Here is a 12,653-nt window from a genome sequence, read left to right as displayed (position 1 = left end):
AGCAGTGAAAGCAAATATACCCCTCCCAAAAAATAGCCTTCCAGAGTGCTGTCCCATCTGCATTGTTCTGTGTCTTCATTTTGAAATGTGCACTTCCAGTGATCCCAGAACTGTAGCTACTCCCTATATCTATCATTTTCCCCTCATTATTTTAATTCTTTTCTCAATCTGTTTTGGAGTTGGCCCAATAAGGATGAGCAAATCCTTCTCTATGTCTTTGAGCTCTTAATTGATATTTCTTCAACTCTTTTCAAAGCAGCTATTTTGGCATCTAGAAAAGATTTGGTGTCATCTGAGTGGTAGAAAATATATTTTAATCTTTCACAGCAGTGTTGTTTCTAAGATGTAGCATTTGGGGTAACAGATGGGGTGGCAAAGAAGTTGCCTATAGGGGCAGTGCTCTGCCTCAACTACTCTCCCGCCCGCTGCAGGAACTTTTCAATTAAACGATGAAAGATTTTGCAGCTTGATGCATTCCAGAGCTGCGTCTTAGCAATTGTTTAGCACCCAAATTTCCATGTAAATATTGACGGTTTTGCAGCATTTTGAAAATCTACGATCTACAAGAATATTCTCGTTCTCACTAGCGCCTTCGCTGAAGGCAGAGGCGCGCTCGGCTCCGGCTGTCCTGGGATGCTCGCCGGAGCGCTGTGCCATCCCCTCGCAGGGCACCACGTCCTCCTCGGGAGCATGGTCGTTGCACCGCCAGCCGTGTGTCACCAGGCCTTTAGGACTGACAGACAGCAGTCGTTGGAGGTTTCTGGACGTATAAAGAAACCGTGCCCGTGAGCCGAGCTCATGCTTGCTACGATGCCGAGGAGCGCTGGCCTGCCGGCTGGTGGGCGATCTCAGAGCGCATCGCCGAGGGTACACAACAAGGACGATGTGAAACGTCCCCGTGTGATGCTGGGGAGCTGCCTTCCTCCATCTTCAGGATGTTCCTACGTGCCAGATGCAAGAGAAACCGTTGTTCAGTGTAATCCTCCCTGTTCTCCCCCAGATCACTCTTCTCGCTCCTGGCCAAATGTGCAGTCCCTTCCCCAGAATGAGATCACTGTTTCATGTTGCTTAAATAATCAAATCTTTGTCATCTCTTTAAAGGTGTGAATCTTTTTTTTTTCTTTTTTTTTCTTTTTTTTTTTGCTAGACACTGACATGAACTGGCCTCACTTTTCAGCATTTTAAATGACATTTTCTGTTAATGGTAGCATAATGTATTTTTGTTAACAGTTGCACTGAGTATATGCTGTCATTAGGTGATGATATGCAGACTGTATTGTTTAAGAGTGACCTCTCTCCTTTTTTCTTAATGTAGCCTTAGGTTTGTATTTCTTTATTAGAACAGTTGACCACTACACCTCCAAATCTGATAGCATTTGTATTTAATAACCTATATTTAAAATCAAGTCTCTTTATTTCTAAACAGGGCTGGTTTAGTCCTGGCCAGGTCTTTGTGCTAGATGAGTATTGTGCACGTAATGGAGTGAGAGGCTGTCACAGACATCTCTGCTACCTCAGAGATTTGCTAGAGCGCGCAGAAAATGGAGCTATGATTGACCCCACCTTACTTCACTACAGCTTTGCCTTTTGTGCATCACATGTTCATGGCAACAGGTAAGGAATTATTTTTGGCTAGCAGCTCCCTGCCAGCAAGGGATGACTTTGTCAGATATAGGTTTCCTTGGATAATGCACAACAGTCCCCAATTTGTTTTCACATTGGATGTTTGGCAGCAGCGCTTCTAGTGGCATAGTCAGTTTGTTTGTTTGTTTCATTGCTTGTTTAATGTAAGCAATAAAAATGCACGTAGGGGATCCAGAAATCAGGGTTTTTAACTTTCTTACCCAGGCACCTGCTAGATGCAGTTCTGGGCAAACTAGAGTTGACTTACATGTGACTGTCATGGGTTGAATATAATGGAAGTAAACAATATACTGGGCTGATTTAATTGCTGCGTGAGAGGATCTGACAAGTTGCAGCAGTGAAATTTTCAGCAGGATCAAACTTCAGTGCACAGAAGTGCTCGAAGCCCTCGGGCACCTCTGTCTCTTCGGCAGGCGGCGTGACGTCAGCCTTGGAATTGCTTAGGCATAATTGGAAATTTTGTCTTGCTGCTGTTGCAAAGGAATTCCAGTTCCAGAAGCAGCCCATTCCTTTCTCTCAAATGTGGCAAATCTTTGATGGTAGGGAGCGGAGCTATGCTTTTTCCTTTTCTATTTATTTCGTTGACAGCTGTGGTATGTATTGCAGCTTCTTTTTCTGGTTTGGTTTTGTTGTTTTTTTCTGCTAAGTTGCATTATATACTTGGAGATATTGCTCTCTATCCTGCAAACGCTTCTGAAGAAAGGAGTGTTATAATTATGTGTTTTCATAAGCCCTCTGGTAAATAGCATCCTGAATTATGGCACACATTGCCCAGGTTTCACGTTGCAAGGCTGCCGCTTGCTTTGCAGTTAGTTTCATACATCTTGTCATGGAAACCGAGTCCTTGCTTCCTTAGTTTCTTTTTTAGTTACGACTTTCTTTCGCTCGTTTGTTCCTTCCTTGCCAATTGTTCTTTGATTTCAGTTGTTTGCCTTTGGTTTAGTTTCCTTTTGTCTTGTGCTTTTTATTTCATGCTTTTTTCTGTTTCTTCCACGTTTGCTGCTGGCCTCCCCCCACGTGTCCCAATCACTCCCCAAAGCCACCACATGGCAGAGTTGCTTGGCGGGTCACAGCCAAGCGCAGACGGCGAGGGGGGCAAAGTGTCTCATGCCTCTGCCGCTGAAGTGGAGACAAAAAAGGATTCCAAAAAGGAGTCCAAAAAAAGGAAAGATTCCAAATCCCAGCCGAATCCAGAGCCGAAAAGGTAAGCGAAGCGCGCAGTGCACAGCAGTGCGTTGTAGCTGGCGGGCTCCTCGGTCACCGAGCACACTGGGCAGGCTGCGGGGCTGCGGCAGCCGGGGTTGGCCTCTGCTGGGACGCCTTTGGGTGCCCCTGTCCCCTGGGCATCAGGGACCGTTGTGTTCCCGGCGTGTTCAGGGGACTGCGTGCAGACCTGGCCGCCCATAAAGCTCCTATCCTTGTGAGGAAGGAGGCTTGTTTGGGGACGCCACCTGGTTCGAAGCCTGTTTTCCGGGAGCGTGTAACAGAGAGGAGGGTGGCTGCTGGTCACGGCTACCCCGTGTGCCTCTTCACAGGGTCCAGCACAACCACAGCCACAGCCTCCTCTTCATCGGGTCAGTGGCAGGAGGTATCTGATGGTGCCGTGGGGATGCCCTCCCGCTGGGGCTGGAGAGCTGAGGGCTTGGCAAATCCATCGTGCTTCAAGCCTCATGGGATGCGCAGAGCCCAGTGCCGTGCCCATGCTGGTCCCTGGAGCTGCGGGTGGCGGCTGTGCCTCACTGGGACACAGCCAGGTGCTTCCAAATGGACAGCTGGGCTGTTAAATTTGGTTAAAATATTCCAAAAAGGGAACGATGTGCTTCACCCTGACTTAGCTGTCTTTAGCCGACGGCTGACTCCAGGCCAGAAAGCCGAAGGGACGTGCTCTCTCTCGGTCGGGACCTGGGCATTGCGGGGCTGCAGCATCACGCTTGTCCCCGGGACTGCGAGCACACACGGCAAGAGTTTGGTGTGGAGACTGCGGGGTGCTGCGTTTCCTGGCCTCTGCCATCAGGAAGCCATAAAGAACCGCAGGGGGTCCGCGGGAGAAAATGTGACTCCGTGTCTTCTGTTTCTACTAATAGAAATCTGAATAGCGAAGTGGAAGAGTCGTGATTTCTTTTCGGAAAGCTGCTTAGGCCACTTGCATCATGCACTGGAGAGCTGGGTGGCAGAGCACGCAGGGAAGCCAGTATTTATCCGTGCAGTGCTGTGCGTAAAGCTGGGTTCGCTTTCACTGCATCCCTTCCTCGCACCTCCCACGTCCACGCATTGCTCATCACCTTAGGGCTAGCCGGGGGCCATACTCTGCCCCGCAGACCTATAGCTCACTGCAGAGCAGAAAACTTCCCGTGTGTGTTTTGTAGAGGCAGGAACGTGCCCTTGCATGGGATGGCACAGCACCCAGCACCGCGCCCGACAGCATCTTCCAGCAGATTCAAGTCAGGAGATGTCTTTCTGTTTAACAAAGGCTTCTTTTTTTTTCTGTCCAACCCAAGAAAGTGTTGATTTGATTTTCTCTATAGGAGGAAGTTAATCCACTTTTCGACAGAAAAAAAAGAAAAAAAAAAAAAAAAAAAAAAACCACCAACGTTGGGTAGTTTAGCTTTCTCCAGAAGGAGGTTGGCTGTCAGTCAGAATATGCCACCCAGTAACGAAGGTCGAGCAGGGAGATAACTCCATGTGGCTATCAATCTCCGGTATTAGCGGCAGACAGTGATGGAGCTGAGGTGGGCTGTCTGTTTGCATCGCGTTTGTGTAAGGTCAGGCGGCCAGACACCAGTCGCTCGCAGTCAGCGGGGAGGTGCGGGGAGGCTGCGCTCGGATGCAGGGGACAGCCCGGAGGTCGGGGCTGACAGGATGACAGGCGTCAGCGCGGGGACGCTGCCTCGCCTGTCCGGCACCACGGCGCGCCCAGGACGGGAGCGGGGCGGCTGCTGGTGGAAATGCACCTCCAGCTTCGGGCTGACCCCGCCGCCGAGGCAGGTGACGCGGTCAAAGCAAGATTTTGGGGCTGGTTTGGAGCCCTGGTGCTTTAGATATAAGGGTTTCTTTTTTCTTTTTTTTTCCCTCCCTTTGGGCTCCTGTAGCTTATTCAGACCCCTGAAAGCCTGACATAATCTCTCCAAAAAAAAAAAAAAGGCTGTAAATCACTGCCATTTGCATCACAGTCCCCTTATTTTTTCTGTTCATTTCATCCTTTTTGGAGTAAAAAATGTGGTTAAATGGAAATTGCTTGTCCTGAGTCTTACCTCCCGCAGGTACCTGCATGTGCTATGCACAGGCTGTCGGAAGGGCAGGGGCAAGCAGTGAGCAAGCCAAGACTGCTAAAACCTGAACAATTTGCTGGCCCCCAGTTCCTTGCTACTCGCCAAAGCTGAAGAACTGGAGGCTTTTCGCTATTGTGGCCACCGGCGATTTCATAGAAGGGTTTTCTCAGCTAGGTATCACTGGCTGCCTTTTTTAAAGTTCTGCTGTTACACTGTTAGGATTTCTGATGTCTGTACCTACACGAAAGGCAAGAAACACGTAGCATTCAGACACCCGACAACACCGGCTGTGTGTTTATTGATGTCTGTGTGCTTTTGGTACCATTACGACAGTATTGAGGCTGTCGCTTGCCTTTATCAACAGTCCTCAAAAAAGTAGCGGAGGCAAAAACAGGCACAGTTTTAAGAAGGCATAGCTTTAGCTAAAATAATGAAAGGGTTTACATGACCCCAAGGTCTTCTCCTGCCTTCTGTTTCCATGTTCGTCTCCTCCCTGACTTTCGAGGGGGACGGCAGTGCTCCAGCGCCGTCTGACACGCAGGGAGCCAGTGTGGTGGAGGAGCCTCGCTCCTCCGCGTCTGTGCACAAGAGGCATTGCAGAGCAGAGAACTGAGCTCAGCTTTCCCAGGGCCAAGTCGGTGCTGAGCCCTCCAACCTCCGTTTCTGTCCCTTTGGAAGGAAATGTCATCTGGGGGTGACCTTGGTTCCACATGTGGCTTGTTTGGATGTAGCCGTGTCTTAGCTTTCTCTTTAAAAGTTTAAGTTGGCACCAAAAGAGACTCTTTCCATCTTTGCTAATTTCAATCTTTTAAAAATAAATCTAAAATATTGAATGTGCAGAATGTGCAGTATTAGCAGACATGGAGCTTATCAAAATCAGGATGCCAGCCTGGATCCCCTGTAGTCTGATAGCGTTATTCTTTGTGAGTTGTTCGGTGACTTTTGCCCAAAGTGCGAACAACTACGATCTCTCTGTTAAGTGTCTTGGTATGTCAGTGACCTGCCCTTTGCCCTCTGAGCTGTTTTATGCTTTGCAGCATAAAACTTGTTTTCAAGAAATAGCGCTCTCATTAGCGAGCATTAGCATTAGCTCCCCTTAGTCTTTATCAGCTGTAAGCCACCAGAAATAATATTATTGTCATAGACCTCGAGGAATTGAAAAGTCTGCATAACGTATTCATAATGTTTTCTTTTATATTCTAATTGCATATCTGGCTATTTCACATAAAGGCAAGATTTCCACACAGCTACTTTAAAAAAAAAGGGGGGGGGGGGGGGGCGTATTTTTGGTCCTATAAAAGAAGTGATAAATCCATCAACACGTCCCTGCGCTCAGATGAGCAGCCCTGACTGCAGACCTCGCGGGGCGTAGCGCCGTAACCCCTCGTTAGGTGCCGGCTCCGTATCGCAGCCAGACCCGTGATGACACGGCGTGCGTTGCGGCCGTCTGTCGGATACAATCCGGCATCGCCCGCGACCGGCAGACAACCGGCTCGAGCTGACGTGATTCGTTGCAATAGGTGTAGGATGGCAGTGCTCAGAAGCCATTCGGTTCAGCCGCGCGGCGTCAGGGCTGTGGATCGCACATGAGGAGCGATGAGCCGTGACTCGGCGCTGGCGTGGAGGGGAGCGGGAGCAGGACGAAGGCAGGGCTGGGAGGACGAAGCGGCTCGCACCTTGGGCAGCGTCGAGGGAAGCCCCGAGGAGAGCAGGCGGAGGGCTGAGCCAAACAAAGGGCTTTCAACCGGCGTTGGGTGCGCGGCGTGAATTCCCAGAAGAAAGGGACGTCGGGCAAAACTGGTGTTCGCTGAATAAGCGTTTTCAAGGGGTCTAACCAGGTGGATTCTTTCAGATCAGCTTTGCACGGGGTGATGAAGGAGGGCAGGACAGGCAGAGTGCTCCCGCCCACATCCCAGTGTGGCCAGTGCTGCGGCTGGACTGGTCCCCGTGCGGCCGGTGGGGCTGGCGCGGGCGAGTCCTCCCACGAGGCAGCCTCCGAAAGCCATTCCTGACACACGCCGTCCAAGGCACTAATCATCCATGTTTACTGTATAGCTCATATGTGCTGCACCTGGCAAGCGGCAAGGGAGCTGAAGGCAGCACGTGTTTTATATTTGAGTTGTTACTTAAAAAATCAAATTATTTGCATCAGTTTTTGACATTGTTTTTTTTTTCGTTGGCTCTGAATGCCAGGGCTCACAGTGCATGCAAAGATCTGTTTGCTACGTGTAAGCAATATTTTCCCCAGTAGAAAAAGTGTAGACAAGTTAAACATAAAAGGTGTAAAAGATGATCTGTCTTTTCAGTTGTAAGCCGCCATGGTATTTCATGCAGGCTTATGTCAAAGAGATTAACCCACTGGAGCTATACTGTATATTTATAATTGCATACAAATGCATGCTATTGCTTCATAGATTAGTCTTTGTTAAAAATCATTTTGATATATTTGTTTTAGCAGCATAACTAGCCCTGGGGGCACTGGGTATAATTAGAAAAGGGCATGGGGGGAGGCGGGGCTTGTAGAATAAAGCAGTGGCCTTAGGATCACAGGTCCTAATTATAATTTATAATTAACCCTGGAATTTGCACAAACCATCCAAGCTAAACAAGGACTATCGTTTTCGCTGTTTAAATTGCAACCCCTTTTCTAATTTCACCACCTGCTTTGTTGACGTTGTTGTTTTTGTGGCTTAAAACTTAAAAACAAGGAGGGATTAGGAAAGCAGCATTTAAAAGTTTTCATATGAAATATTTACATTGTGAGTTGACTAGGTTTGAGCCAACATAATGAATCTGTAGCAGAAGGAGTGATCTGAAACTTGTTTACTTATAATTTAATTTTTCCTTATTTATTTTTCTTGCCTTTTTTGCCCTTCTGCTTTCCTCTCTGCCCACAACTTATGCCGTGCACCTCCAGTGTCCGTGAACAGGAGCTGTAGATAACCAGACGAAATGGTGTCTCCACTCAGATGGAGACGTTCGTTCTGTTTGTGGACCTGAACTCACAGACTCAGACCCATTTGTGCCTCTGCACATACCATGTACAAGCAGAGCTATTTTTCACCATTTTGCTCTTCTCTCGGTGCCCGTCACTGCTTAGCCCAGTGTTAGGAGGAGGTGGTTGTGCACTGTGTGTGAGCACATTCGTTTCCCTTGGCTGCATTCGAGCTAGCCTTGCTGCAGAAATGCTGCGTGCTGGAGGAGTTGGTGAGGCTGTCCACCAGATAAAGTATCAAATATAAAAGTTGAGCTGGAGATCTTTGTTGAAAAGAAAATTACCAGTAAGCATCAGGACGAGCTGGTGAGACCTAAACTTCTCTTGCAGATTTTTTTCAGCCCCATCAGCCATGTACTCGAATTGTCTAGAGCACAGAAGTGAATCTTAAATTATCGCAATGCTAAGCTATATACCCTTTGTGTTCTTGCGAAGGGAAAATAAATATGTTCCCTCAAAAAGATTGCATTTTCAAAGTATATTTGACTTGCATATTTAATTAGGTTTCAAAATTATCCAGCTAATAAATTAAGTGCAAGGCTTTTGGTGGTGTTTTTCCAGTTCTATGTATATCCTGCATTTGTCACTAATTAATGAGTCCCTAATGCTTCAGCTTCTGGGAAGATGAGCAACAAAGATTAACATAACTAGTAAATCCGAAGATGTGCAGCTGGGTTATAGTATTTGAAATTTGACAAAAACATGGGAAGTATTATTATTTGTGACATGGCTCAAGATGGGGGATTGTGAGGAAAGCGAAGATGACAGAACTGGTGCTAACCACTGTGACAACAACTTGAAAAGCAGCCGACATGACATCTTTCCTATCATGCTGCCGAAAATGTCAACTTTGTGAAGGACAGTGAGAAAATGGTTTGCCGAAAATTTGAAAGGTAGATTCAAGAGATGCTCATCATGTCAGATGCAATATAGTCCACAGCTGGGTGAGAAAGGGAGTCCTTGCAGTGGTGATGGCTCTCGGTTGGCAGGCCCTTCCAGACATCCGCGCTGCTCCAAAAGTGGCTACAGCTGACCTGTAGATTGTCTCAAGTTTGCAGGAGCATGATACAGGAGGGCGGTGTGCCACTTACACCGCACGGCAGGCCCTGTGTGACAGAGTGGTGGCCAGGGCCACCGGGCTGGACATCTCACTGCCTCACGGCAAGCCGGCGGCCATGGGCTGAGCGCGGGGGGAGCAGGCCGCTCGCCTGCCTGGGCTGGGTTTGCATCTCTGTGAAGGTGGAGGGTTGTGGTGACAGAGCTGTTTTGGCCAGGACTTCATGCTCCAAACCCTTCCTTCCTCTTCGTGTGGGTCAGTGCTTTAAAACCAGTGCTTCCAGAGCTACACCGCGCAACCTGCACGCGGCCCATGGTGGTATGTCAGCACGTGTCCCACACCACTCGTTAACGTGCTAATAGCCGGTTCTGACAAAACCGAAGCCCTTAAATACAGTGAGAAGCTATGATTTGGGTAGACGGGCTGCGACCCAACCTGAGCTGTCAGACACGGGCCTGATCCTGCCTTCATCAGCATCAGCAGTGAGTCGCCCAGATCTTTGCATACGGAGCCAGCTTTTTTTTCACACACCACTGCACTCTGCTTTCGATTAAATCCCTTGAATATATATTTTTAAAGCTGACGATGATTTTAAAGGCAGTCTGGATGCTTACTGTCCTCTCTGGGAGAAGACATCATCCAGATCCACGTAGGTAACCGCAGCTCCCTCCAGCCTGTCAGTAAATCTTGCTGTCGGAGGTTACTGACCCTGCAAAGGGTAACACAACTTTCAGACCATTTCCAGTCCACCAGCAAATCACTGCCAGGGCAGGCGGCTTTCACTGCCTCGTTTGTCAGCGCTGACACAATTAACCCAGTGACACCGTGAGTTGTTACGGGTATAGGGCGAGAACTGGGTGCCAAAAGTCAAATGAGGGTTTCAACCTTGCCCCTTCATGTACAGCATTTATCGCTGTCTGTCCTGAATTACCTGCTCATCTGCTTGGCAGCAAACCCGGCACTACGAGGTGCACAGCATAACAAAAGGCAGGGACGTATCTATCTGAGTGTTAAATATTTTATGGAATTTTAGAATAAAAATATATTAAGCATCTTCAGACATTAAATTTTGCTCAATATATAATTTCTTTTTTTTTTTTTTTTTTTGTGGCTTGCTCATTTCTTCAAAATAACCAGTCCTAATTAGGTACTAATGAGACCAGATCCATACTTCCAAAAATGTTTATGAAATGTATTCCCCAGATAAGACATTTTATCTAAGTTTTAGCCTAAATCTTTTTCCTTTTTTTTTCCTTAATGCACAACTGAATTTGGCAAACAGTCAAATAACAATTTCTGATGAAATGCTATTTAAATTTAAATACATCCCCTGATATTCAAGTATTTTTTATGTCCATATTGTAAGTTTTATTTAATGTATATTTAGATTTAAGAATATGCCGTGAATATCGTGTAAGGTTTGCTAGTTACTCTCCTGAAATGTTTTAATCATTTATTCACCTGTACTGGAATATCAGAGTTTGTATTTATGATATTGAGAGCTTACTAAATACAGGGTCAAGGAGAAGTGATTGTACAGATTTTATTGCTTTTCATTTTTATAGTCTTTTTTTTTTTTTTTTTCTCCTAAGTTTAGGGCCTTTGATTCTTTAAGAGGAAAATAAAGCCAACCAATTAACCCCTGACAGGAGGTTCATTAGAAGCTTTGTAATCCCTTGCCAAGTCTTTTGTATAACCAAACCAGTCTAGTGCTGAGGATTTATGCAGCTTAGGCTGAACACTGGAGGAGGCCTTTAAGTAAGAACATTTGTTCAATTTTAAGATGCCTTACATTACCTACAGAGAGCCTATGCCAGCAGAGTTGCCCAGGAGTACACAAATCCGTAGACTTTGCTCGTCGGTAATGGGGAGCGGCGCTGCCGATTGTCTGGCTCGCCGATCCCTTTGGCGGATGGATTAGGCGAGCTCCTCTCCCTGCCTTCCTCTGCAGCGAGCTTTGCCGTGGGGCTGCGGGGGGAAGGAGGGCACGGCTGCTTTCAGCTCCCGGCTGGGGCTGCGTCGGCAGTGGGACGGGGCGCGGGAGCACGGGGACACCCGTCACAGCCCCGGCAGCGCCGCGGCAGCGCCCACTGCACACTGTGCTCGGTGACGGACGAGGAGCACCCGAGGCAGCGGAGCCTGGGGTCTTACAATGCACTCCTGTGCACGCACCAAATGCCAGAGAGTAGTAACTCATACTCCCTAAAATTCGGTGATAACGCGTGTTGATTTTTGTCACTCAGACTGAAATGAATGAAAAGGCTTTGCATTTTCAGGTATAAAATACTTACCACTCTCTAGGTGCATTTCAGCAGAATATACTGAAGATGGTTCACTTCGAGAAATTATTGTAATAAGGTGATTCAGTGGTTCTGAAGGAGTGCAGGATTTTACATTCTGTTCGTATACAAGGCTGTTGTCGATATTCTTTACACTGTGAATTGTGTTAAATTAGCAGCTGAATTTTTCTGCAGAAATGAAGTCCATATTTTGCCAGCAGTGGGCCCAATCCTGCGTGAAAGCTGGCATTGTGCTCCTTGTTATATACCTACATTTAAGAGGGGATTCTGTTTTTTAAGGTTTTCCTGTCACAGAAAAAAAAAAAAAAAAGGAAAAAAAAAAGAAAGAGGAGGGTGTGGGGGGAAGTCCATGTGCAGATTATCATTCTGAGAGGGGGGATATTTCTTGCTTTCTTGCTTTCTGATACCTTTGCGGTCGTGCTGCCGTGACCGCCGTGTCTCGGCTTGGCACATGCCCTGTCCTGGGTCTAATGGCTGGTGACATCTGTGTCCCAACCTGCAGCATGTGCTTTGCTGCGCAGATGATTTCCCAGGGTCGTGAGGTGGAGCCTGAGTCATTCACGGCATTTCTCCTTCAGGCCGGACGGGATAGGAACGGTAACCGTAGATGAGAAAGAGCGATTTGAAGAGATCAAGGAGCGGCTGCGTTTGCTTCTGGAGAATCAGATCACGCATTTTAGGTAAAGGCAGAGACCCCAGGCTGAAAGGGAGAGGACTGATTTCCTCCAAACTCCCTCCTGTAAACAGTAAAGCCAAAAGGCAGGTTTTGAATGCATGAGGGAATCCTGCATGAGTGGCACAGACCTAAGCAGGGCAGTGTTTGTAGCTGGAGAGGGATTTGAAAGAAATAACCTTTAAAGGGTATTGCAGAACTCCTGCTTCCATACTCATGGTAATGCTGTGATTTTTTTCTGAAATTTAACTTCCCCGCCCCCCAAAAAAATCCCTTATTATTTTTCTGCTCAGTTATTACCCATTTATGTTTAATGCTTCCTAGCATACAGATAGGCAGCATTTTCTGGGGGGATGTCATAACTACAGAAATAATGGATGTTGCCCCCATAAAAAGGGATGAGCTGCTCACAGCACACCAGCCTGGCCCTGCATGGATCACACACATGTGCACACGAGTGGGTGACGTGGGTTTGTATGTAGGGTCTGTGGGCCTCGGACCTGCACCCTGCTGGGACAGTGGCTGCTTCAGCCCTGTGCATCACCAGGTCCCTGGCTGGAGGTAACTGGTGCTGTCCTCTCCAGGGGGCTTTGTTTCATTTTTGCGAGGAGAGGATGGTTAATTCTTTACCAGGAGACCTAAAAGCTCCCCAGGTGACACCCAGATTTAGTAAGCTAAAACTGGCTGACCTTCCCAACCGCCCCTTATTCTGCTC

At 47.5% G+C, this 12,653-nt stretch overlaps 1 protein-coding gene across 12 annotated transcripts in view; it reads left to right on the top strand.

The window, feature by feature from the left end:
* Positions 1–12,653, top strand: part of CADPS (calcium dependent secretion activator) — a 203,115-nt gene that overhangs the window by 125,145 nt on the left and 65,317 nt on the right. For all 12 annotated transcript variants that reach the window (XM_040569331.1, XM_040569338.1, XM_040569336.1 and 9 more), the window contains 2 exons: positions 1,427–1,614; positions 11,844–11,945. In XM_040569331.1, the coding sequence (XP_040425265.1) occupies positions 1,427–1,614; positions 11,844–11,945 (290 nt within the window). The remainder of the gene's footprint in view (positions 1–1,426; positions 1,615–11,843; positions 11,946–12,653) is intronic.

Source organism: Cygnus olor, chromosome 10 (genome assembly GCF_009769625.2).
Source record: "Cygnus olor isolate bCygOlo1 chromosome 10, bCygOlo1.pri.v2, whole genome shotgun sequence".
Classification (NCBI taxonomy): Eukaryota; Metazoa; Chordata; class Aves; order Anseriformes; family Anatidae; genus Cygnus; species Cygnus olor.
This window is presented reverse-complemented; position numbering and strand designations above follow the sequence as displayed.